The sequence below is a fragment of the Prenolepis imparis genome, unplaced genomic scaffold (assembly GCF_030444845.1).
Source record: "Prenolepis imparis isolate NDT839.2.m4 unplaced genomic scaffold, iyPreImpa1.0 SCAF_11, whole genome shotgun sequence".
NCBI lineage: Eukaryota > Metazoa > Arthropoda > Insecta > Hymenoptera > Formicidae > Prenolepis > Prenolepis imparis.
In genome coordinates, this window is record NW_028141169.1 from 6,583,053 (window position 1) to 6,609,935 (window position 26,883).

The 26,883-nt window shown below is 40.2% G+C and overlaps 2 protein-coding genes across 6 annotated transcripts in view; one reads left to right on the forward strand and one right to left on the reverse strand.

Moving 5' to 3' along the window:
* Window positions 1-26,883, reverse strand: part of Cmpy (crimpy) — a 258,654-nt gene that overhangs the window by 80,823 nt on the left and 150,948 nt on the right. For all 5 annotated transcript variants that reach the window (XM_083050111.1, XM_083050109.1, XM_083050108.1 and 2 more), the window contains one exon: window positions 18,880-19,002. In XM_083050111.1, the coding sequence (XP_082906237.1) occupies window positions 18,880-19,002 (123 nt within the window). The remainder of the gene's footprint in view (window positions 1-18,879; window positions 19,003-26,883) is intronic.
* The window catches only part of Nup188 (nuclear pore complex protein Nup188), a 227,800-nt gene that overhangs the window by 37,096 nt on the left and 163,821 nt on the right, over window positions 1-26,883 (forward strand). The gene's annotated exons all lie outside the window — the stretch shown is intronic.

A 26,883-nucleotide genomic window follows, 5' to 3' on the forward strand; every position in this document is an offset into this window, starting at 1 on the left:
ATCAGGGCAGGAACGAGAGAGAGAAATAAAAAGCGGGGGAAGGAAGGGGGAAAAAGGGAAGAGGAGCTCTATCAGAGATCGTGAAATCGCGCTGACACGTCACCCACTAAACTTGTCGACGATGCGTCTCCTGAGAGAGACCGAACGGCTTTTCGTCGTGGGTCGTCAAGGAGAAGAAGGTTTCGGAACCATTCTCACATCCCCGTGTTTCTCTCTTTTCTTACCGCCGCGGCACATAAACCCCGCCTCGACCTCTGTCCCCCTAAATTCGTTTCATCGATGGTGCCTACGGTTCTCGGGCTTTCCAAACCCATTTGCACCTGTAATATTACGAGCCAACAAATGGTGATACACCCGACGTGTCTGCCTACTCAGCCTCCCTCCCCTCTCCCTCTCTCATCTCTGCTTATTACTCTTCCTCCTTCTCCAACTTCACCGCGCACCTGCGAAACTTGAGCTACCAAATTGGACCTCGAAATTTCGCTGTACCGCGAGATGGATTCGGCGTATGAAAGCAGATTAATGAATTAATCAACGGCAGATGCTGCTCGGTACGTTATGTCAGGGGGAGGGGATGTACGAATGACGAATTACTGCTATTTTATACGAGAGTTCGCAGTTCAGAGGGAAAAGCGAAAGATTTGTCGGGGGCAGTCGTGAATTTTGCAATATATTGTAGATCAATAAAAAAGGAGGAAAATTGCGTTCTATAAAAAACTGCGTACACGCGCTACTGTTAGCTATAGCTCGTTGCTTTTCAAACAAATATATATTTCAAAGTAATATATACGAAATTAAATAACAAATCGACAATTATTTATGCGATAAGTTAAACCACATTATTCACATCTACGAATCCGATAAGAAAGTTCCTCAAACATTTTCAAGTAATTAAGAGCGACAGAACGCATATATTCGCGTAATTATAAATTTAATTAAGAGGGCACGTCGCGTTCGAGTTGACTCTCATAATTCTCTTCAATTTAATGTTTACTCGCTAAGTGCTTCAATATAATTACAGGAAAGTAGCGAAGAAAGCGGAAAAGGGACCCCAATCGAACTTTTTGACGTGAAAGTTTCGCAACAAACGGAATATAAAAGTCACGAATTTATCGGTGAATCAATTGTGATAGGAAAACGACGGCAATTTGCGAAAATTCGAGTGGATAAACTTTGCAAGATATGCGATTGCTTTACAGTTTGATGAGACAGAGAGAAAGAGAGAGAAAAGAAAAAGAAAGAGAGAAAGGGATTGTGAAACGGGTGAGTTAATTAATTAGACGCTTCCCAATCGACATAAAGAAGACGTCGGTTCGTGCGGCAAAATTGATTACTTAATGTCGCCCAACAAGCGAACTACCTAAAGTAAGTTTCGCCACGGCAAAGATCAACCCTATTCCACTTACGATTTGAACTTCGATAAACTGTGCTCCTCTTGTTTGAGTTGCAACAGAGTCGACTTGCCCTTACCGTTCTCTCTCTCTCCCTATCTTTCTCAATCTTAAGTCGTGGCCTTCATATTGTGAATTCTATGATCGTAACTTATTCCGCGTAACTTCGCCGAGAGATGGGTTCACTGTATTATTCAATTTCTCGTACACGCAATTCGCAATTTGCAAAACCGCTCGTAATCGATTAAAATTTCAAGATTTCTCGTATAGAATAATGTACCATTTTTTCTTTCGAATTAACACAATAGATTCGAAATAAATTTTTTTAAAAATTTATCAAGATTTTTCCTGCGATTATAATAAATATATTTTTGCTGTTGTGTGCAACTGTGCGAAGAATCGGACTCGCGAGACGCAAACTTTTATCCTTTTAAGCTAGTAGATTGACAAAGATATCCGGGGCGCGCATCGATCGTCGCTGGAAAGGACTGGATTTTAAGCGGCGAAAGATTTTCGCAAAAGTAAAGCTCAACGCCAGACGGTCGGTTCGTCGGAATCCATGAATTTTCGAAAAGTGGAGAACCGTGAGATGATTTCTTTGCGACCGAGAAACGGCGACGATGACAACGACGAGGAGGACGACTTGCCGGGATATTGAATTCGCGATCGCGTGAATCATTTTTATCGTGGCACGGTGCGACTGACGCCGGATCGTTCCCCCTCATCAAATATTCAATCGAAGTTTACAAAACGCCGAGCCGCCGAATGAATCTCATTATGTCGTCCTGGACCAATATTTGCCGTCGTGAGAAGCACTCGGCGGCGAGTCGTGTCGCCGGAAGTTAACCCGACAGTCGCATAATTCCCATTGTTTCTATTGAAAACCGCGCGTTGAATTGGAGCCGCGAGAAACGTTCGCCCTAAGTAAACTCGTTGAAGGAAAACCGTTTATAATACAATTCTATTATTTAAAAAAAAACAAATTAATTGCTGAAAAAATTCGTATTGTAACATATCAAATAGCATACATAAGACACACATGTATATATAATTATCAAACTATCACAAACAATGAAATTAATATTTACAAATTTTGCATCGTTTCATTGAGAGAACTCGTCTTCAGCTTTCACGTATAAAGAAGCTATATATAGAATCATACCTAAACACAACTTTCGCGGATGAAAATTCGATGTATAAATGTGAGACAACCAACTATCAACGTCACCCTGCTTTTTTACGAGCCGCTCCTTTCGTGTTCGCTCGTTAAATCCCCCCCTTCGAACCTGAAGTGGTAATTTCTCGCGGGGTAATTTCTTCGGCGGGTTAAGAACGGGGTCATTATGTATCCCGAAGATTTGCTCCGAGGTACAATATTCTCCGTCCCACGAGTACGTCGGGACCGACATGAGCTAAACGTCACGGGTGCAAACAATTCTCGTCGAAACAACTAGTCGCTATGTATCTACCAGCTTTACGAGCCCATCCGAGTTACTGGTTTGTTCCTTCCCTCTCCATCTCTTCATCCCTCTTCCCTCACCCTTTCGTAATGCCATCAAAATTTGCTGACTTGGAAATTAAGCTGCCACGCTTCTTCCGGGCGTGCCTCCAGCTTACAATTTAGGCAGCAATCATCGTTTCGTATAGTGACGTTGATGGGTATACGCGATCGTTATAATAGCGTCGGAAAACCACGCGTTAGATACTTCCACTGTGATCGCCGAGTTTTCTACAAACGTGTGCTCCAACGTAAGGAAAAGCTAATTTCACATTTTTCCAACAATGCATAAAACGAAAGAAAACGCGGAGAAAAAAGCTAGAATTATACTGCTCGGCTATACACTGCTTGCTCATATATATATATATATGTATATGCAGGGGAAGAAGAAAAAGAGATTCTAGCATAAAGCGGAATCGGTAAGATCTTTCCCAGATTACTTTTCATATTTTCGTTGCACATACGAGTAAAAAAAGAGATATACACTCATTCTGTGTGTCGCGTACCTGGCATAATGCAATATCTCTTAATGATGTGTGTACTTATTCACACACAAAGTTTTTCAGAGACAGAAAAATATGACGTAAAAATAACCGCATTTACACAAAATCGCAAAACTCCAGAATGTTATTTAAAAAAAAAAGCTGATATCGATAAAATAAATATGTCCCAGAATGTATTGCTAACAGTCGGGAATCACTGATAACAAAATAGTCGCAAAGAATTATAATATTTCCAATGGACGGCAAATGGATTACCGATTGACGAATGGTTCGACGACATCGTCAATCTCTTTTACAATGTGACAATTTTTACCATCGGAAAAAGAATCCCGAATTACGCGCCCATATAATTCAGATTTATGTATACAAACGGAGAAAGAGAGAGATGGTTTTTGAAAAATGGTATTTAAAAACTTTGTAATTAAATTCGTTTTTGAAACATTCTTTACCGAGCATTAATTGATATCATATTGGGATATAACTTTTTTTCAATTTATACGCGCGTTTTCGGTCAAATTAACGCACCTCTAATAAGAGCGCGCGTTATTTTCCGAAAAGCGAGAATATTTCATATTCGCGCGTTTCGAGCGTAACTTTAAAGTCCGCCGACCGGGTGTTATGAAATTATCATCCGAGTCTAACAACTGCGCCGTAACTAATTCGTTATCGTGTAAAATCCTCGCGCCCCGTGACCTCGTTTTCGCACGTCGTCGACGATATCCCACCGGTCTCGTGAATCCGCCGGAATACAGGCGGAAGTGGATTCCGCGCGAACAAGGACTCACGGGCGATCGTGGCCGGAAGTCGGCCAAAAACCCCTGGAACTCGTCCCTGGGAAGACATCGTGAAGTTTCTGGCGGAACAATGTTCCACCCGGCACGCCGCGCTCTTCCCGCAATTCTTCGTTAAGCGTTTTGCGGCGGTCGCGAACGTTCGCGCAAGATATTATAAGAATTTAATACCGTTGTAAGGAAGGAGAATCGTTTCAGCATAAATGAAGCTATTCCACGTATACATATATTGCATACGTGAATATTTCACAATTGAATCTATTGTTGGCTGGTGTGTGTTATGAAATTATTACTTTGGTCCAACAATTGTTCCGTAAAGATAATATAAACGTAATGATTGAATTTAATTTCTCTCTCTCTCTTGCTCACGCACACGTACACAAAATATTGGAGTCATCTGTAATTCTGTTATATAACTCTTTTAATTGTATTATATAAAATACTTTATAATATAATGTTTCAAGCGTAAATTGCAATTTTGTAAAATAAATGTGAACACAAAACCGATATTACTAGTTTAAAATAGATATCCGTTTAAAGCAATTTTATACGAGAATATCGCAAAATTCAGCGAACATTGTTCTCGACAGTTGTAAATAAAGAAATGAAAGATCTATAGAGCTTTAAACACATTTCGCAACTGTTTATTACGCGGTGCATATGTCGTATATTTACGAGACGTATTTGCGACCGGCGATTTGTACATATACATACATATATACGTGGCGCGAAAGCTTAACCTCGCTCGATTTTTCTTACTTACGGCGAATGACCACCACGCTTGTTTCAAGGCAGCTTGTTATCGTTACGAGTTGTCGGACGAGGAAGCAACTCAGTCAGTCCAGACTCTGCTGGTGAAGCGTGAAAAACACTTGCGACGAGATTTCTGCGTTCTCTCATTTCTCGCAAACATAACGAACCGCGATTCGTCATACAACTAAAACGATGCACTCGAGTATCGCGTGTAATATGCAACGAAACAGACGAATGATTTCATCTTGATCGATCAATATCGATATTTATCGATTGATCGAAATAGAAATCTCTTTTTGAAATATTTGTAATATATAGTATATGTAATATATATAATTAATAATCTCCCTCTATATATATTTAGCGATATTTTCTAACGATTAATTCTAAAGGATGTGCGTTATTGTACTATAATCTTCGACAGTATAATCTCGAGCGATCATTCGATACGCAGCTTAGTGAAACACGTTATATCGTTCGGGAAAAAAAGGAACCAGTTCTGAGGAGGTACTAAGCATCTCAGACGTCGCAAAAAGGTAATCGGTATCATTAAAGATCCATGAATAATCGATTATGCAGAACATTGCTTCCTCCCTTATTAAATCGATTTGCTATGCTTACATACGACCACGTTATTTTCTTCAATGTTACTTATATAAGAGAGGTTTCCAATATGTGAGCCTGTCAGATTGCCTATACTTAGAGGAAACTTCATAAGAAAAACATATGATGGATAAATTTGAAACTCGTATTTCGCAAAAGGTAATAAAAAATTCTTTCTTCATAATAACTTTATAGCAACTCCTCGGGTTTTCGATATTCTTCGTCGCGAAAGAAGAAAAAAAAAAAAAGAAATATTCAAATTTTCCAACAAGAGAACAAAAATGCAAACGCAAGCGAGACGTTCTTCTTCTCGTGTCATCTTCGGAGAGATGACATACCGGGAAGGTTTCGGTGCCCTCGGTTAGCGGAGTGTAATAAGCGGATATGCAAGAGAAGAGAGGAGAAGAGAGGGAAAGGTTCGTGCTTTCAGACACAACCAAGCGTAGCCGTATAGCGTCGACAAAGTGCGGCGTCTACAATATATAAATGCGCCGCTAAAGATGACACGAAATTCGCGAATAATAATAACAGGAATGTGGAATAAACAGACGCGACTCATAAAGAACACGCTACGTGTAATGAGTTTGCATAAAAACACCGTGCATCTCAGTAAAAGGACTATATGTTATTCGTCGAAAGTTATAATTATAATTATGTAACTCTAATTTAAAATACATCCTCGTTTATAATTATTATAAAAGAATTGATATATGTACTTTCTCTTCGCCGTTTCAGTAATGCGGAAAAATATTTGTATGAATTATTACGCGATGCAAAAAATTTTGCGAATATCGCAAAACAAAAAACACACAAAAATCATATCGTAGATTTCTTTTATCGCTGTATATACCCGATTTCAATCAAGTTACGAGACGCGGAACGTACATTTACGAGGCTCCGTAAATTCCTTTTCAAAAGTCACTACGCTGGTTAAGGGTGAAAAGTGGGACAGATTACTTTCTCGAGCTTCTCAGTCACTCTCCGTTACGGTGACAACAGCCCCGTCCTTCGTTCGATGGTCTTAGAGCACTCTGATACCGGACGTAACTCTTTTTCGAATTCTGCCATTTTTCCCTAGCGTGGAGAACGTTTATCGTAGCAAATCTCGGATCCTAAATTACGACAATCCTGATGGGCCATTAACAACATTTTCAGCAACGTTGGGAGTCGAAGATGTCAATTAGAAAAAAAGCGCGTTGCGCTATATCTATATCTAAACATTGCTTGACTTTATTCAATCTCTCTATATAATTAATTAATAATATAATTAATACTCTCCCGGTTTCAGATACGAGAAAGAAATTTAAAACAATTACAAATAAATAAATATATTTACATATTGCATCTCCTTGAAATATGTTATTTTTATTCTCTTCGCTTTTACACGTCATTTAATATCTGTCACGTTTCGTTCTAATTGGGAATCCTTTTATCAAAAGCTGTCTTGCCGCGACTTTAAAATACTTTAATTTTCGCAATATTGAAACGCATAGAGAGAGAGAAAACGCGTTTCCTCATTCCCCGCCAATCTTCGCGCCATCCCTTTTTCGTGAATGCGCACTCGCCTGCATTTTAACAATATACATTCGCGGAACGGTCGTGAATCTTTTCCCCAGTGGATCCTCATAATGGTCCCTTTCTGTAGCGAGCGCAAAGAGGAAGCAGGTCCTCCGGTAAAAGATTTCCTGTCTCCTCCCTCTCCCTTCCCTCCTCACTCTCTCTCTTTCTCTTCTCTTTTGCCTGTCGACCGCCCCACTTTGCTCTCCCATCCCCATCTCTGGTTCCCTCTTTTTCCATTTCGATCTCACAGTTCGTCCTTTCTTCGCAGTCCCCTCCTTGCACCCTTCGTTTTCGCCACGGATTTACGTCGTCAATAAATCACGAAGAATATTCTCGGCCACCCTGAAGATACCTGCATGGTAATTCCACCTTTCTCCCTTCTGTCTCGAATCCGACTCTCGAAACCAGCCCGCCGAAAGTTGCTATCGTAAAACACGATGCACAGTCGCACGCTCACGTGTGACCACAGACATGCAATTATAGTTAAACGTGAAACGCCATAGAGTGTTCGAACGTTGAAAAAAAATCTTTCCAACGAAATAACAGATTACATAAAAAAATATTAGAATTAAAAAATATTGCGATATATATACTCTCTCTTTCTAAATTAACATAGTGACATTAAGATAATTGGATGAATCAATAATTTATCGCTCGGATGACTTAACTTCTAGTTATTAATTTTGTTAATATAACGAATTCAAGACGCGTACGAAAGAGTTTAACTTTGTTCGAGTAACAACGTTAAAATATTAGCCGGCGCATACGAAAGCAATGGAGCGCGAGGAACAACGGAACTGCTTAAATGGATAAAACAAAATTGTTTCCCGGGTCTTGTGCTAACAAGCGGTCCGCGGACAAAGCTCCGTGCACTAGATAATGCCCACGTAGCACTGGTGGCGTACCTTCCCACGTGGCTACTATGCGGCCGAGTGATTACATCTATTTTAATTACAGTCATTTCACGGCTCCGCGGTCGCACGTTCCGAACAGCGGACGGGCGAAGAAAAAGAATTGGAATCCGATGAGAGAGAGAAAGATTTCTTTTTCTCTCTTTCTCGATTACTCTTCGACAAACGTCGTACGGAAGAGAAGAAGAGTCAATTTTCCGCACTCGAGAATCGTATATCTCGGGATGAAAGTCGATGTGCTTCATAAGCCGGCAGAACGCTCATAATCGAGCCTCTTGGCCGCAGACGCAGCAGCTTCTCTCGGTGGCTCGTAAAAATTTCGGCCACGAGTTTCCTCCTCGCGTCCTCTTTTATATATATTAGATATCCGGAAGGTGAGAAACTTTTCACGATAATAAAAACTCGCAGGAATTGTTGTCTTAAAAAAAGTGATATGTATGACGCGACGAGAGCCTCAGAACATTAGTTATGTTCCATCCATATTCCGCATAACGCGCAAAACTTTCCGCGTCGCGATTCATCAATTACGATTGTTATCGAAATGTTCGAACAATTTTAATCCGCCCGATAAATTCGATTCGCGAAATGCATCATCGTCAGTTATTTGCGTTCAAATGAAAAAAGTTATTCGCGTATTCGTATAGATTAAATCGACTTTAAACTGCCAGCAAAATACGTTTGCTACACTGAAAAAAAAAATTTGTTAACTTGACTAAACCTTTCAACTAAATTATTATTTTGTTAATTGAACATATATTAGTACTTGAGTCAAATATACGTTTTGTTAAATTTAATATGTTATATTTAATTTAAATATTTCTATATGTTCAATTAACAAAATAATATTTAGTTGAAAGGTTTAGTCAAGTTAACAAATTTTTTTTTTCAGTGTACTGTATATTGCAGTGACTCTGCATATTGTAGAACTTTTTATTTAACCATATGCTTTTTTCTTTAGTTCGTGTGTTGCAACCTTTATTTCTTTTTCTATATATGTATATAAGATTTGATTTTATAAAATATATATAAATATATATATATATATATATATATATATTATGTGAACCTTTTCAAATTATAAATAAAATATTTAAAAATTATATGCAAATTATTTATATCGAAGAAAGTATATCAAAATACGCGTTATATATAATAATATACTAATAATAGTATATTAAAAGAAAGACAGATTTTTTTTAAGAATTTGCTCTAACAACATCTCGCGCACATTAATGAGTTAATTAGCCGCTAATGAACTGGCCCACAGGCGGCGTGTTCTAACGAGTCGCGTCCCTTTAATGTTCCCCGAGCGACCACGATCAATGACATAACAATCCCATGATTATTACCCAGGTTTAACCATCCGTAATAAGCGCGACTTATGGCGCGTGACGCGACGCGGGTAATGAAAAATGACAAGCGTTTCTCCGCATTTAAGAGCAATTCAGGGAGAAGAGCGGCGGTCGCTCCTCCTTCGAAGCAGGGGGAAACAACGCGGCAAAAAAAAACCGCAAAAAAGACATCCTTCGAGAGGGTTCAAACGAGCGACACACGTATATGCGAGCTTATACGCCGATGCCGATAAAATGCCATCCGGCGAACGAACGAGATCATCGTCGTCGTTCGAGAGGCATGCGAGTGACGGCGTCGTTTTAGCCTACGTACGGCACCACGTCGACGACCATACTTGGAGATTACGGTGAGACAGCAGCGAGTCATCTCCGCGTACGCTCGGAGGGAGAGCGAGAATTTCAAGTGGCACGTCTGAGAGCGTCTCTCTGCGAACCCAGAGAGAACCGTTTGCTTCTCGTGGGTGTAACGCGGAAAAGGACGGACGAGGTATATTGTATATAATATATAATAAAAAGGGCTATATATAAAGGGGCCTGCTACTGCGTGTCCAACGCGTCGGCTAATTTCTATCGTAAGTGAAGTTACGATGACGCGCCTCGACCTCGCGCGTTTTATTGCGAGGGCTGGACGCGGACTCTCTCGTCTTTTGCCGTTTGTCACGCGTCGGTATACCGCCTATCAAAGATGGAAGGTTTTAATCGCCGGTCGCGCACCAACAATCCGTTGTAAATCATTTCGCCGTCAGCGAAAACGACGATTTACGCCGTTTCGATCTTTCACTCTCGTCTACCTGTTGACGCGAAGTCCGTCGAGTATCAGACAAATTTAACTTGTTGAAAATTCCCGCATTACAAAATAAATATATATAACGAAGTGGTATGTAATTGAAAAAGCTGTCAAATTAATATAATTTGGGTTTACAGAATTGTTTAACTATAATTTAAAAAATATATGACAAATTCTTTCGATAGCGAAATCAACGATTTTGCCAATTTTACGAGTAAAAATTCTTCAATTCCTCGAGTGAAAAGAATAAAGAGAGAGATTATAAAATTAAGAAAATACTTGACACGCGCGAATCAATATTGATGACTCAAGTTCGAGAAGGCATAGCGTCTCTTTGATCGTCTGAGACGTTTCCAGGAAGCGTACAGTTCGAGGTTCAAAGGTGATTTCTCAATTAGCGGTGGGGGGCGGTAAAGGCTTTAACACAGATTGCGCGAGAGCTTTTACTTCTCGCTAATTATGCCGAAAACATACAAACGACTCGCGCGTTCTCTGTTTGCTTATTATAATGTATGTAAATCTCCGTGTGTGCAGCGCCGTGTTCTAATGAAATATTTGCCTAACGGTGCCTAGCGGTCCTTGGAGTGTTTCGCTTGCGTTTGAAGGCGACTAATACCGGTAGTCGCGACGTCGCGAAATTGGAGCAAACGGCGTTTTAATAGCGAAAAAACGATGGAAAAAAAAACTTTCCAGAATGTGTTACGATCTCTTTAAATTGATGGAGCAATCGAAGCGCGCTCTTCTAATTCGCCGAGACCTTTTTAATCGCGACAAAATTGGTCGAGATTGAAGTATCGCGAATGTGACGCACACTTTGGCATGTCGCGTCAACATTTATATTGATATCTCTCGGCACTTGTTCGCTATTTTGCCACGGTCAATATTAAGATAGACGATACGGTCGGTGAATCATAGAGAATTACTTCACGACACGCAGTCGGATAAAAACGTCGTTCACTGTGTAATTTCATCCGAGAGGAACTTGGACACGCTATGTGTACGGATTGCGAAACACACGAGTGTGCCACGAGGCACTTCTCCTCTCGTCGAGATGATCTAGCCTAAAATATATCAAATTGACGGCGTAGAACCTTATCGGAATGTGACAGGCGCGTCTCATCGAGTTTACTGAACTAATAGAGCCGGGATATTGACCCATCCTGTTACTTTCTCATTTTTTCTACAGAAATGCAAAACACGAACAGAGAGAAAGATGGTACTAAACCGCGGTAAACAGACATAAAAGAGCTTTTATACCGCGGAAAGAGTCAACTTCAGCGGGTCCATTAAAAAAAAAAAAAAAATAAATGCACATTTCTTAATAAACGGCGAGAGTGTATACGCGTTTGCTATCCATCGCTGCAAATCGCGGGAAATGTAAATTACGTTTTTGCGAAGAGTATGACGCAGGCAGATATCGTATTTTCGATCGAGTGCAAAAAAGTGCACCGGATACTATGTATTCGCGTTCGGTAAAAGTTTCCTCTCTCGAGTGATATTCTCTCTTTCACTTCTGTAAAAGAGAAAGAGAGAGAAAGCCAGCTGGCCGCTATCGACGTATTCTTGATTCATATTCGAATTGGGCGAGCTGCGCACCCGCCTATTAATAGACGTTTGTCTCACGCCCGTGGATTCTCGCTCGCTCGCGCACGAATGTGGCCGCACGATAATACACGATTACAAATGCAGTCGTAACGAGGCAATTTACGAGACGGCGATAACGAGTTCCTGAGATCGGTTAACCTGTTTCGCCATTAGCCGGCCGGCCGGACGTCTGTCGCTTTGTTGCACAACAATCTGTGTCAGCTCGTGCTCGTGATTAGATTTGAGCTATGATTAATGATACAAATACATTTTTTTCAGTTATAATTTTTGCTGTATAATTTTTTTTTTTTTTGTCACGCGGATAGCCAGAACATTCATCAGCTTATCGATCTTATGTTTACCCAACTTCACTTATCTGTTCTATTAAAAAACCATTGTTGTTTCCACAATCTATCTATTATTATTTTTTTATATATATATGTATAATAGTAAATAGATTCTTATATATTTAGTGTGTTTTTAAACAAAAATTTTATATGTACATAAAACTTTTTTTACTGAAATAAAACATTAAAAAGTTGTACTAACTACGTTAATATTTTATTGTAAATATTTCAAAACTGTCCAAGTTACCAAATTATGCTTGAGGTAACGAGATATTATCGCCGATAAAACTCGAAATGAGTAGCGCAATTAGCAGACGACTCTGGGAAAGCTCGAGATTATTGCTACGTAATTTCGTGGAGAAGAGGCGAAACGTTGGAAAAGTCGACGAATTCAGATCGCAAATTGCTGAAAGTGGGCGATCTTCCGTGAAACCGGCCGAACTTTTCCCACCATCGCCACCCGCGACCTCTCATTAGCTCGTAATTAACGACGGTTTATTTTTGCGGTAAGACGCCGTTTCCTTGATTCTGGTCGGCTCAAAGTTTCCACGGTTGACTTCTAATTGCAACTGCAAAATTAGGATAGAGCTGAATCTCTCTCGCAACCGCAAGAATAATGTCCTTCGAACTGTCAGAGTTCTAACCGGTATAAGTAATTTAATCGATAAGCGCAGATTCTCACGCTTGATATTACACTGTGAAGTATAATAAGTTTATGTAACTTAACTTAATCTTTCTCAATGTCTCTCCCTTTGTGTATACAATTTCATCTTTAATTTTTTCAAGTTATATCTCGATCTTCTCTCCGCGAATTTTCTGAAATTTGCTCTCTTCCACATTTAACAAAATGCCACGGCAAAAGAATCCGGAGGAAGCTTTTATGCGCGCGATACGAGCTTGTAATATTTCGCCTCGGCGACCTCGTCGCGCTGTCGTCCCGTTCAGCTTAATGTTAACGCACAATGGCCGCAGACGTATTATGACATTTATCGTACGGCCAGCTGATCTCGCCTCCTCGTTTTACGTCCCATATGGCTGACACACGCGCGACACTTTTCACGCGCGCGTGCGAGCGTGTGTGCGTGTGTGTGATACACGACCTCGCAAACGACAATGTGTTGCTTTATGTCATGATGCTCGGACAGGGGCGCGGTTTTCTTTGAGAGATATAAAATTACATTCCCACAAGTAACTTCTTTCTCTTTTTTTTATTATTTTTATATTCAAATGCGCAAACATTCGCGACATAAACAAAGGCAGTTTTTCTGTTCACTTGTGCATCTGGACCGCGTGTATGCAGTATAAAAGATAAAAATTTTTACGCAGAACGACAAAATCGAATAAAGAAAAAATCGACCGGCGTAGAGAGCATATATACAATTTAAGAGATTACTGAGAAAAGCAGCGAAACTCGATTTAAAGAATAATTTTATTATTATTCTGAAAATGTAATAGTTTCGCAGACTGAAAAAACATAAAAATTCGAATCAATAATTTGTTTAATGCTCTTTCTCTTTTTTCTCTCTCAACAACTATCGGTTTTTAATTAGCCAGATATTTACTACACCTATATAGGCTTTTTAAAAAAATCTTTTGGCTAATATTTTGATTTAACGCTCCGATAAATTCGCATTTTATTTTTCCCACTGAAAATTATTCTTTCATCCGTTTTAGCCGCACAATCCCGAACTTATAATGTACATATACATAGAGAAATATATGTACTTGTATATATGCGCGTATATAATATGTATACATATATGAATGGTGCGGACCGGAAAAGTTTGCTTCGCGCAAATCCTCTCCTCAGTTGATTATAATCCGGAGAATAAAACATTATTTTCACGGTCGATTCAACGGACATTAAACCGTCACCCAGCTTCTGCATTTCCACGTAATTCTATGTTATAATGAAGCCGTATTTAAAAACCGCGACGCACGCGCCGAGAATCATCCTCGCTCCGAGTTTATATCAGTTATGATTAGCGGGTGAAGCGATTCGCAAACTATAATTATTCACGAGGAAATATTGCGATTACTCGCGATGTGCGCGATTCCGTATAACAATTATATACCGTGTAACGCGTGTGACGAATGCTGCGTTTCGAGAAGAAGGAGTTGCACAGGAGATGCGCGAATTGAACGTGTCGTCGGGACGTTGATAAATGATAACGCTAAGTATTGCTACACGAACTTAAATTCTATAGATATATACTAAAATGTGTGCGTTACAAAAATGCGGAAAGTTATTAAATCGGACGACATACGGCCAATTTCCTCGAGAACGAGCAACTGTGCATAAATGCGATGGCACGCGAGGCGGTTTCCGCGAACAAACTCGAATCTACGGCGCGGTTCCGGTTTTAATGCGCGACTGTCGCGCTCGGAGAAGGTGGTAATGCAATCAAATCCATGAAATCGTTAATTAAGACAAATCACCGCGCGTCAACTTTCGCGTGTTAATGCGACGGACGACGACGGTTTCCGGGGAGTAATGATGATTAATGTCACGCCCGGAGACGTCGATGCACGAGGAGAGAGAGATTAACGGCCGATCGACGAGCGAGAGAGGAGAGACAAATTTAATTGGCGACCCGGAACGAAAAGCGACGCGTAGTATATATATACGAGATGTGACGCAACGATGCGATTCGCGCCGTAATTGAAACTTACTTTGATGGCGATGCACCATCCCTCGATATTAATTGACGTCAATTAACAATTTTATCGGTTTTTTTTCGCCCGGCGCGAAAGGCGGCCGGACAATTTTCCGATCCGCCTGCAACGCGTCGAGTCGATCGTATATCGACGTCCTTAATTGAAATGTCGCTACATAATAAATAGGGACACGAACATGGATCTTTTCGCAAACGATTTCGAAACGAAAGGAGAAAGCGAGCTCGCTTCCCTGACCCGAAAAGATTATGCTGCGGATCTCTGCTCGTGAAAAAAAAAAAAACGGTGGTATATCATCGTTTACAAACTATAGTTTGTTATCGCGATTTGTCAAAATTTCATTGTAGAGAGAAACCTGCCATTTAAATATTTAAAAACTCTCCATTTAAATATTTAAACTCTCAAATATACATTCTGGCTCATTTCGTTGGAATTTGTGACGCATAGATTATTTTTTTATCATAAAATAAGTTACGTCATTTCGCGTCAGTGCTTTGAAAAGCGCTAGACAATCGCTCGATTTATTCGCGATTCATCATTCGGCGTTCCGACGAATCACGATCCAGCGATTAATTCGCGCGTCTTATCGCGGGTATGTCTTAATGAAGGCACAAAGTCCGACGCGACTTCGACCGAACTATTTTCCCGAACGCATATTTCCATAATGCACTCGTGGAATCGAACTTGCGTCCCCCTTTTCCCCTGTCTCAGTTGAATATTTGCGAAATGAAGAAACAACAGCTACGAAACGATCAGTTAAGTTGGCACGCGCCTTCCAAATATTTTATATATAAAGTTTATAAAACTTATTAAATATACATTTTTCAATCAAAAAATAAAATATTATCAGCATCAGCAAATTTATAAAAAAAAAAGGAAGGAAACATTTATACACATTTCTTAAAATATGCATACATCATTAATTTTGAAATAAATTTCTAATACTTTAACGTAGAATTATCCTCGTAAGAATAAATATTAACTAGTTTGTTCGACCAAATAAAAAAAGTATCGAAATAAAAATTAAATGCCATCAATCAAATTTCAGATTATTCTCGCTTGAATCAGCTCAAATTTAACACATAATCTGTATGATATTATCGGCACGTCGAAAGAAATATATTTACACGAAAAATACGGAAGACATTTTTTTCTCCCAGCACGCACTTTTGCGTAAAACTCTGCGTCGAACAACAAACAATAACGATTTTCTCGCTGTAACAATAACGACGTCACATCCGCGCTTACGCAAATAATTTGCGAAAACTCTCTCTCTCTTGCGGACTGTTGCGTGACAACTAAAAAAGTGTCGTTTTTCGATAATCGAACGTTATATATTCTCGTGTTTAATGAGAAGATATTGCGGATAGCCCCGATATTATTCTTTTTGCCTTCTCCTCTTCCACGACTCGTGCCGTCCCTTTTATATTCTCGCGTATTTTCGTAATGCAGTAGGGAAAATCCATTCGTCGGGACTATGTCAAATACCCCACGAGGCAAAGAGAAAGAATAATGTATATTTCGTTAAATATTTGCACAGCAATCGTTCAGAGCGAACAATCTCTCCCGTTATTTTTCGTTCCCTCTTTCTCTCTTTCTCTTTCTCACGAAAGTGAGCGCACCGCGACTATATACACGTATTAATCGCACTGCGGAATATTTGTTAGTTGGCACGACGATAAGGTCACATTCCATCGCGCTGAGATACGCATCAGCATTCCGGGCATTCGAAAAGATAGCGCTTATCTCACGGGGGGACGAAAATATCATCTCCAGAGATAGATAGATATAGAGAGAAAAATTAAAAAACATGTACGCAAAAAAATTTCGCGTCTCCTCTCTGCGGGATGAAACGGAAAGAAAGAGCTTCGCCCGATCGTGCGAATAAAGTAATTGGATAAGCGTATTTTCTCCGACGAGAACTCGGAATGACACCCACGAAACGACCCGTTTAAACGTTTCCGGGCCAACGACGCCGTAAAATTTCGGTCGCCCGCGCGCGATATATTCGCGAGTAATATTCTTTAGGAGAGGACGGAATATATTTTGTCGAAATAATTTTTCCGTGCCGACGTATCTCTCGTATCTTGCCGTTTTAGGCCGTATAGTAGGTAGGCTACCGGTGATAAATATACAAATTTGAACGTAGCAAGAGGAATTGAAAAATTATATCCGATAGCGAGGATGTTCGAAGAAACGAACGGGAGTGAACGACTATACACGCCTTTTACGGAGAGAATCTATAATCGCGGCTTAAAATTGGATGCATCTGTTTGTTCATAACTGTCGGCATAAAGTCAAATATCGTTAGCGCAACCACTCGAATTAAACGAGATTTTGCGAAAGTTGCCGTTGGGTATCGTTGATCCAACTCTCATCTAACTAAAGTTACGCGCGAAACTTGGAAGAGGCCGAGTAGTAGTATATATGCGCGATACTACGGACACACTTCGGCTTGGCAGATTGTCGTTTACCTCCTGATCGCTTATCCTTTATTAGCGATTAAGCATCTGATGCGATATCGAAGTGTATATTTCCATGTTATAACATTTCCAATATCCAGTTTCCATATTTTGAACACAGGAGAAGAGAACCCAACAGAACGTTTAAGCGCTGGACGGATGACCATTTCAATGTTGTTTATCGCATTTTGACACTCGTAAAACAATTGCGTAGGCGCTTGCAATTAGTTCGCTAATTAGTTCAATTAACATTAATAACAATATCGTCATTTGAGCCTGCCTATAATTTCAATATGATATAATGTAATCTGATTTATTGATGAAAAATTGATGATTAATGAGGCCGTGCTACTTCAGACGCGCAAGAGCGAATAATATATGTATATCGCGGATATTATTAATGATTTGGGATAATATATTTTGTAAACTTACGTTATCCGATATGCATTTTGCGACGTAGCCTCGCTTCGTCCGCGCACAAAGTTCATCAATAAGTTATTATGATGCGCGCACAGAGTTTTAGTTTATTCTATAGGTATAAGTATATAGAACCGATACGCGCCAATCGCTAACGATACTCAACTCGTATAAATCTGAAGTGCTGACAAAGCAATCGACGCATCCTACGGTGAGATACCTGTTTGACGGGAGGTATTATCCTTACACCGCGTATAGATATATACGCGCGCGCTTTATCGCGACTTCGAAACAAGTTACCATTGTTCGCGCTTATATGTTCGGGAGAAAAGGAGGGCTCTCCTCGGTACAGAGTTTCTTCATAAAGTTCGCCGAGATAGTGCCATAGAAAATTTTCGAAGATGCGCACTTTGCTCGCGGCAAATCCGTCCGACACACAAAACAGCTGATTAAACATTAACATGGGACGAAGTACACGTATTTAATTTTTCGTTCGTCGATGCCGGCCCGATCCGTCAACCTTCCCTGTTCGTCAAGTCAAACAACAAATATTACATACTTCCGACATGAGATTACGTCCCTCTGTGATATTATTTCCGAAGAAATATTTGTTCTCGTATATATGAGCGCTCGCGTTCTTTTCAAAGTAAACCTATACGCTTTCCCTCTTATTTAAGCTCACATAGCCTGGTATATCGCAGTGTTACAATAACTCGCGACGTTTCAACGATTACCAATTATATTCGAGAGTCGATTAATTTTAGACAGAGTATAAAACCTCTTATTCTCTCTCTCGAAATCTTTCCGATTATTTCTCACGTGTATCACGTCTGTCACGCGGATTTTTTTTAGAGAGAAAGACTGTCGCTTAAAGCGCGACGTTAATTCCCGATCAATTTCAATTACGGACGACGGGCACGTTGATCGGCGGAAATGTCGTACATGCCCGAGTCGACGTGATCGGCGGACACGATAATTACAGAGAGGGAACACCGCGATAGAGAGAGATTGTAACATACCAAAGTCCGTCGGGATAATACGCATCAACGGTCGTTTTCGATCCGTTAATCACGCGTTTCAATTGCACGTCAAAATTAATAATCGTTGTAATCGGGGTAAATTGGGGCGCGACGCATACACAAATTAGAAATAGACGGTATAGGCAAGGTAGACAGAGGGGTGATAACGTGCTGCGGAGAAAAAGGGGAGTGCGACAACATTAATTCAACAGGTTTTCCTCTTACCTGTCCAGCTGGTGAACCGCGTGGTCCTCTCGTCGTCCTTCCAGTCGCCGTCCCGTCTCGATTCTTTTTCCTCGCCCACCTGCTCCCAATCGCCGCTCCGCGCCGACTCGCCCAACGACGTGCCTGGAATAAATTATTAAATCGTATTACAATCTTTATCTTTCTCTCTCTCTCGCTCCGCGCTCCTTGCTCTTCTCGCCCTAGTTGCCCCCAAGTTTTCGTGCGCGACCACCGCGACGACGGTTTAATTAAAGCCCTGTCCGACGGGCGAGAACGCGAATTTTCGGCGACGTCAAGTCGCCGAAGCGTGGCGTATGAAGTTTCGCCGTGAAAGAAAATCGAACTTCCCCGATATTACGTCGCCGCTCGTAGTAATTCTGTAAGAACGGTGGCGCGATGAATTTATTGTCAGTACTGTCGTAAAGGGATCAAAGAGTTTGTAACGAGTTAGCTTCCTTAAAAGCGTTATATAAAAATTCTCTACGGAGGAAAGGAACGTCGTAATAAAGAAAAAATGTTAGAAATAAATTTCTTACATAATAAGCCCACACTTTAGACGATTTTGTAATTTGCGACAAAATAAATCTCTATTTAAGTTTAAGCGTTTACATATGCTAATACGAGTTTTACATATTTAAATATTTTTTCGTATTACGAGATACTTAAAATTAGAAATTCTATTCGAAATTTTTTATTTCTATCTTTAACATCATTGATGATCATTTAGTTTATTATTTGTTTATCTAATTAATCTATTTATCTATAAATTATGTATAAATGGTCTAAAATAAATTTAAGTTTAAAAATTCATGCACGTTTGACGCAACAATCGTTTTATTAAAGCGAAATCGTATTGTTGAAACATATTCTCATAAAAAAGAATCGCCGCGTATTTTCCGAAACACGCAATTGTGATGCTTTCAGGTTGGCGTAATTAAAAAGCAGCGTGTGCGCGACCGGCACATGACCTTTGCGAAAGGCATGCCGCTTATATGCATAATAGACCTTTACACGAAAAACGTATAACGCGGAACAGTTCGTAACTTTCCGAGCGGACTATTCCGTCCTCGCACAAAGAGCTCACGTTTCGTTTGCGCGAGAGGCGCTTCATAAATTTACGTTTAAAAAAGTACCGCGTGTATATACATGCGGAAGCCGTTGGCCGTTTAGATTAATTACTCTGACGGCTACTGTATTAAAGCTGGAAAAATTATGAAAACCATCGATTTATCGCCAGCGTTAAATCTGAGCATTTTACAAAATGCACATAAAAACTATGATATAAAATTGTTTTTTTTATTCTTTTAAAATAATTATCGCCACTCTTCAACACTAAAATAGTATTAAAAAATAGCGTGCAATGGGGATAAATATTAAAAATTATCTCTTGAAACAGAGCGTGCCAATTTCGTAAAATGACGCTCTTTTATCCCCGCATCAATGAATTCGGGCTTTACATATGTATCGTATATTTATCCTCGCTATATGTACTTTATACGTGGATAACCTTATATTCGCGTAACAGAATAACACGTAGGTACGATATATATCGTGCGTTAAATCGCCGCGAGTGCAATCGAAGCGAGTTGAAATCGAGCGACACGTAGATACACGTGGGTTGCATTTCTCGGAGCAGAACGAGATCGAGATTTATCGAAATGTCCTACGCGGTGGTTGCCGGGGTTGCTAGAATTAATGCAACGTATGCCTCCGAGTCATTTTCCTCGCGACTGATCTCGCACTACTTTATATTTCTCTCTCTCTCTCTTTCCCCTACTTCTCTTTTTTTTTCCTACTTTTTTCGTCTGCCGTGCGTGCATTCGATCGCAACGTGCAATGATTTAACGTCGTTACGCAAGCGATTCAGCGATAGCGACCGTCGCGCCTGTGTGTAATACCGGCTGCCAATTAGTCGCAACTGAAAACGCCACTGCGACGAGCGTGGGATATTAATCTCGGTGAGATCGTAGCCCTCCGGAACTTTATTGCTTCGATGCTTTGTCCGAGAGAGAGAGAGAGAGAGAGAGAGAGAGGTGCGGGAGCAAAAACAGAGAAATAAATAAACGTCGATATTATATAGATAAAATTTGCAATGTCAATCTGCGATGCAAGCTTAAGTTATGGTTCTTAGATCTCAAGTTTAACTTTCTTAATTCGTAAGCACTTGATTTTTAATTCGCATTACACGCGCGATACAGAGATAGTATAGGCAACGATGGAAGATTTAAGTTAATTAAGAAACTCTATTTTGCCGAGATCGAATTCAGTCTTATCGCATTCCTATGAATGATGCAAGTGCAACGGCTCTGCTCATGTGCTTTCGCATGTAATTCATCATCGATGCGTCACGACTCTTAAATAAGAATATGGCTAATTCTTTGCTAATGGAGTCGTGAAGATTGACGTTCGAATGGCGATCGATGATATTTTATTTCGATGATTCAGTCGACGTGGAATTCGCGGGTCATGGGGTGGCGAAGCAATTACATTCGACGTTTGTGTAGAGCTGTATTACCGCCAACATGTACATACACGAGTATTACGCGTTTCGTTTGAGAAAAATATTCGACGACGACGTCCGGGAAACCCGGCAACGAATTTATTTATTCGATAATCGAAGCGAGACGCAATCGCGCGACATTGTAACGCGAATTTTCAACCGGCTGCTGACGTTGAAAAAGGGCGGAAATGGATGGTGGCAGAGCGCGAAAAGAAATATCACAGAAATGTAACTCTAGCCTGCCTCAAATAATAATGCATTGAAAAACGATATACGCGAAACTTTTGAACTTTCAAGCTTAAAACGAGCGACTCCGCTCAAAGTGCATTGTATCTTTTATCAACGAAACATATAGACATATCGATTTGCAAGCTTTATATCGCGCATTCGCGAGAAAATAAATAGTTGCATTGGCGTAACGATAAAAGTTTCCTACGCGGAATAGTCTCTTTGCCTTCTTTTCACGGATTCACTTAAATGCTCTTTAAAATCCAGATTAAGAAAAGCTGCTGCGAGGAACGCGTCGCGCAAAATAGTACCGAAATGCTGATATTCCAGCAAAATATCAACATCACCGATAAAGTCGACCCGCCACTTAACGTCGGCCATAAATCTTCGGCATTTCGCAACGGACAGATTCGTCAGAAGCGACGTGATAACGCATCAACGTGCGACGAGATGAGATGCACCGAGTTTATATATTCGTCGCGCCTCCTCATCCCGCGAGCGTTTACACCGAACGCGAAAGAATGCGAGACCGGAGAGGGAAAGATCATGTCCCGTACGAAGGTGAGGCCTCCCGATCTCGTCAATCAGCTGAGCAAAGATTGACATCATCGCGCCGCGTGCCGGCGCGCTGATTCACGCGCGTGCTTCGTTCTCGGAAGAAAGTGCTCGAGACTATGATAGAGAGCGAAATGATCTCGAGTAGCTCGAGCGATACGCGTGCGAGGGTCTCCGCAGAATCCGTCAATTAAAATACCAGAGTCTACGCGCACGCCGGGATTACGTCGGCTCTCTCTGTATATTTGCGTAGCCGATTAGCGTGGGCGGCCGGGGATGCGCTGGAGAGTCATCGGTGAATTTTGGCGCCGACGATTGTTTACGAATGTCGGGGTCCGAACCGCGCGCGGGACCAGGTGCAGAAGCGACCAATTTTTTTCCGATACGGGTTTGCATACTCGCGCGCAGAAAACATTATAAAATTTGTTTACTCGTGTTAAATATAATTTCGAATGCAAACGCTCGTTGTGTACCTAACTGTCAATTCTCGACTCCCGATTTTCCGCCGCCGATTCTCTTTCGAATCGCAAAAAAAAAAAAATATATATATATATAAATAGAGAAATCTCGACTGTATATCAATTATACAGCGTCTTTTATTTTCGCAATTTTTTTCGACGAGATCTCGAGCAGCAATCAGTAATAAATTCCGTCGGTGGCGGCGGCGCGATTTATTTCGCACCGCTGTTTACTCGCTCGCTGCTGCAACGTTCGCTCGCGCAAGCCGCAAACGGCAATATTTTGAACAGGCTCCAGAGGTTGTTTGGTGCAACTGCGCAAATACAGCTCCGTAACCGCGATATTAAATGCAAATTAAACATTTACGACGCGCGAAGGTTCGAGGAAAGTCATCGCGGACGCGCTGCGGCTTTTGTCGCATAAATAATTTGTGTCATCGGCTTCTATGATTTATTCGATTAATTCGCACGACATATATATTATTGCACGTTTTCCACAATATGCGTTACACACGTTCGCGGCCTAGATCTGGATCCATTTGCATAAACGAACGAGATGTTCTAACATGCGTAAAGCTCACGCAGAGGAAACATAATAAATATTTTCCACCGATAAATATCGTTGAAATCTTCGTACGTTCGAAATAAGAGGTGTTTTGACATCGCGGCTCGCACATCTTGACACAAATAAATTTAATTTGAAACATTGCGTTCACCTTAAATCATCCTGCAACCATCTTGCGATAAACGTGCTAGATAATCGGGCATCTATATCGATAGTCGCGTAATACAAGCAAACCCGCGCTGTTTGTATTCTTTGCGAATCTTTATATTCTCTTCCAGCATTCACTTTTCGATAATAAAATGGCCTTCGAAACGATGATTGTAAATCAGTGTATTGTCACTGCAATAAATAGTCGCTGATATTCTCAGTTATAAATAAAGCAAATCGGTGAAATCTGACTGAAAGAATCAATTAGTGGCTGCTTCAATCAGTGATATTTTAAAATACGTTTTATATTAGAATATTATATGAGCTAAATTTATAGCAATATATTTTATTTAAAAAATTCTAAATATTTGAATTAAAAGTCTTGTACATTTTTTGGTGTGTTTATCATATATATGTATATTAAAAATGGAAGTGTAATAATTTTAACTTTTAATATTAAGTTGTATTTCATTTATATTTGTGTGTCGGCTCATTCCAAAAGTAGAACAGAAAAATTAAAAGCTCTACATGCTGCAAATATATACAAATTTTCAGTGAAATCTTAATGCTATAATCAATGAAAACGTAAGACGTATAGAGTAAGAATTTTACTGTGAGCTTCGATGAAATCTTGTGTCTTTAATCAATGAAATTTTCATCAACTCAATTTAATTAACAAGAGAATACTATTCTTGCACATTCGCGATTCTTTTAATTTACTTACAAACTTATTTTTCAAATCCCTGAGTATTTACAGAGCGCTCATTCAGACTAAACGAAATTTAAATGCCTCTCTCTCTCTATACGTATATTCGTGCGACGTGAAAGAGGAGAGAATTAGAACGACAGATTTAATCTCTCGCGTTTCGAACGTACGTCTCTCGACTCGAATTAATAAGCTATGCGATTCGCGACGAGAGTCGTCCTTTGCCCCGTGATTTTTTTTTGTACTCAAAACTTTATCAATTTTATTAAATTGAGATTCAATCTGCTCTTCTCTGCAGACGCAATTAATCAAGAAGATAATGTAGGTATATACACTACGTGGTCTTTTCATATTTTCGAGCCGCAGACACGTTTTCAATGCAAAAAACGATATATAAAAGATATAATCGTGATCGCAGTAAAATATTGCTTACAATCGGGATCCCCTCGCGAAGCGTATTTCCGAACGTCCGAACACGCGGATTAAGGGCAATCTGGATTATCGGTACAACCAATAAACGTACAATCGATTATCGACGCTTCGTATTTATAAGCGCCCTGGCCGTATTAATGTTTAAAGCGTTATAACGTAATAGCGCGTAGCGATATTGAAATTGAAAAAAATATATATCGATGCGCGCTTGTAGTATAGCTTGTCAATTTATAACTTAAGCTTTTATCGAAAGCAGTATATCGTATATTATATTTCACTCGTGCGTTACAATCTGAATAGCATTAACTGAAATGAGAATGGCTGCGATCTGATTTTACTATACGCGCAATATGTTTAATGTTGACCGCGTTACAATACGAGTGTAAACTGGCCCGAGACGATGGTATAATACGAGAAAATTAATAAAGTGCAAGCGCGATCGTATATCATTTCATAATTAAATATAATAAATAATATATATCTTTCTCTCTCTCTCTCTCTCTCGTTACAATAATGGCCAATATATTTAATGTTGATTTATATATAAAATAAACGCGGAGAAGGATTTATTATTTACACGTGGTTTACATGTTAATTACTTCTCTGGGAACAGAATATACGTACGTGTCGCGTATTATAGATTGAATTGTAATCGTGCAATCTCCATCCGTCAACTTTGTTCTCCGCTTTCGACATAAACGCGATGACGTTTCAATTTCGGGATTAATTGAGCGCGGAAATAATCGACGATTCGAGAATCGCTTTCCGTCCTCGAGAATTCGCAGAGAGACCGCGCTCTAATTTCGCGATAGGGCGAACATGTCCCTTCTAACAAGACGAGTCCGGGTCACGTTCGTGAAGAAGTCTCGTCATCCATAATCAGGGCGATTAGCTTCGCGGCTAGAGCTATATACACGAATCTGCGATTCTACGTGTAAAATACGTTTATACGGTGCCCGTACAATCAAGATAAAGGACCATTTGGAGACGCGCGATTTTTCCCCGCAATACGCGAGTATATCGTGCTTGGAATTCTTTCGTGAAAGAAATGCGCGCTGTTCAGAGAAAACGATCGCGTGTCCTTTATTGAGAAGGATTGCGCCAACGCGCTGCGACGAGACATCAAAGATATATATTTTGGTGGAAAATTGGCTTCGCTACCTTGACACAGCGCAGATTCGGGCGGATGCAGAACGTGCTCTTCGGAATGAATCGAATCTATCAATGAAGAATCCTCCGAGCCATAGTTAGATAGCGGAAAATGCGTCAATAGTTAATTTTAAACGAGAGATTATAGTATCATATATGTACAGAGAAAATTTTAAAATTTCGAAGAGAGAGAGTGACGACTCATGATTCGAACAGAGAATAAAAAAAAACATTCGCTAAAGATCACGTTTTATATATATATATATATCATCATCTCCGAAAACTGCGCGCGTCGTTGTTGAAAGCTGCTTCGAATCTTAAATATTATTGTGGGAGACAGAGTCTCTAGCGCCAGAAATGTAAATATAACTGCGCACGATTCCCAATTTCATCTCAAGCAATAGACATCTAAGCAAAGCCTCGCCTCGTGATGGTTGTCCCCGTTCTATTTTAATCGCGCCAACCTGTTCGATCGCCACATTTCCTCTCTCGCGGCCTCGTACGGTCTAGTTCTGCTCTGTCCGTAAATTAACTCTTAAACAAAGAATAACCTCGAGCCATCGATATTGCATGGCGCATCGATCAGCGCAATTACCGATGAAATAATATCCCCCGCAGGAAGTATCCTTATATGAGAAAGAGAGAGAGAGAAAGAGAGAGAGAGAGAGCTCAGCGGAATTGTGAGAATCGATCGCGGAGAATAAAACCCGTTTAAATAAAAACAAAAATAAAAACGGCGAATCGGCTTACTCCGGCGCGCGCTCTATTTATATCAATGATGGAGGCTACCTGTTCGATTGGAACGGTAGCCCGCGACGCAAATCTAATGCTATAGAATTCGATACGTCAACATAATTCGACGAAGGCGCGCCTTTCTTCCGAGAAAAATGATACTCAAAATGAAAGCGATAAATCATCTTAATGTCGCTCCGCTTCACATTCCTACGCGGGAGTAAAGTTTCCATGTATCGAGGTATAAAGATGTCAGATGGGCTTGTGCACAAGAATAATACAATAAATATAAATAAATAAGCATACGACGAGCGTGTCGCGCCGTGAAAAACACGTGAGCCGTTCATAAATCAACTTATCGCCGCCACAGCCTTTAACGATGCATACAGTACTCTATGATCTCGTCAACATTTTCACGATGCGTCAACTATCGACAACATAGACCTTATAGATATGAAGTCTGTTCTTTTCAGCTAAACTGGCTGCACTAGTTCAGTTTATCTCTTTTACTCCACATTGAAAGGAAAGTGCA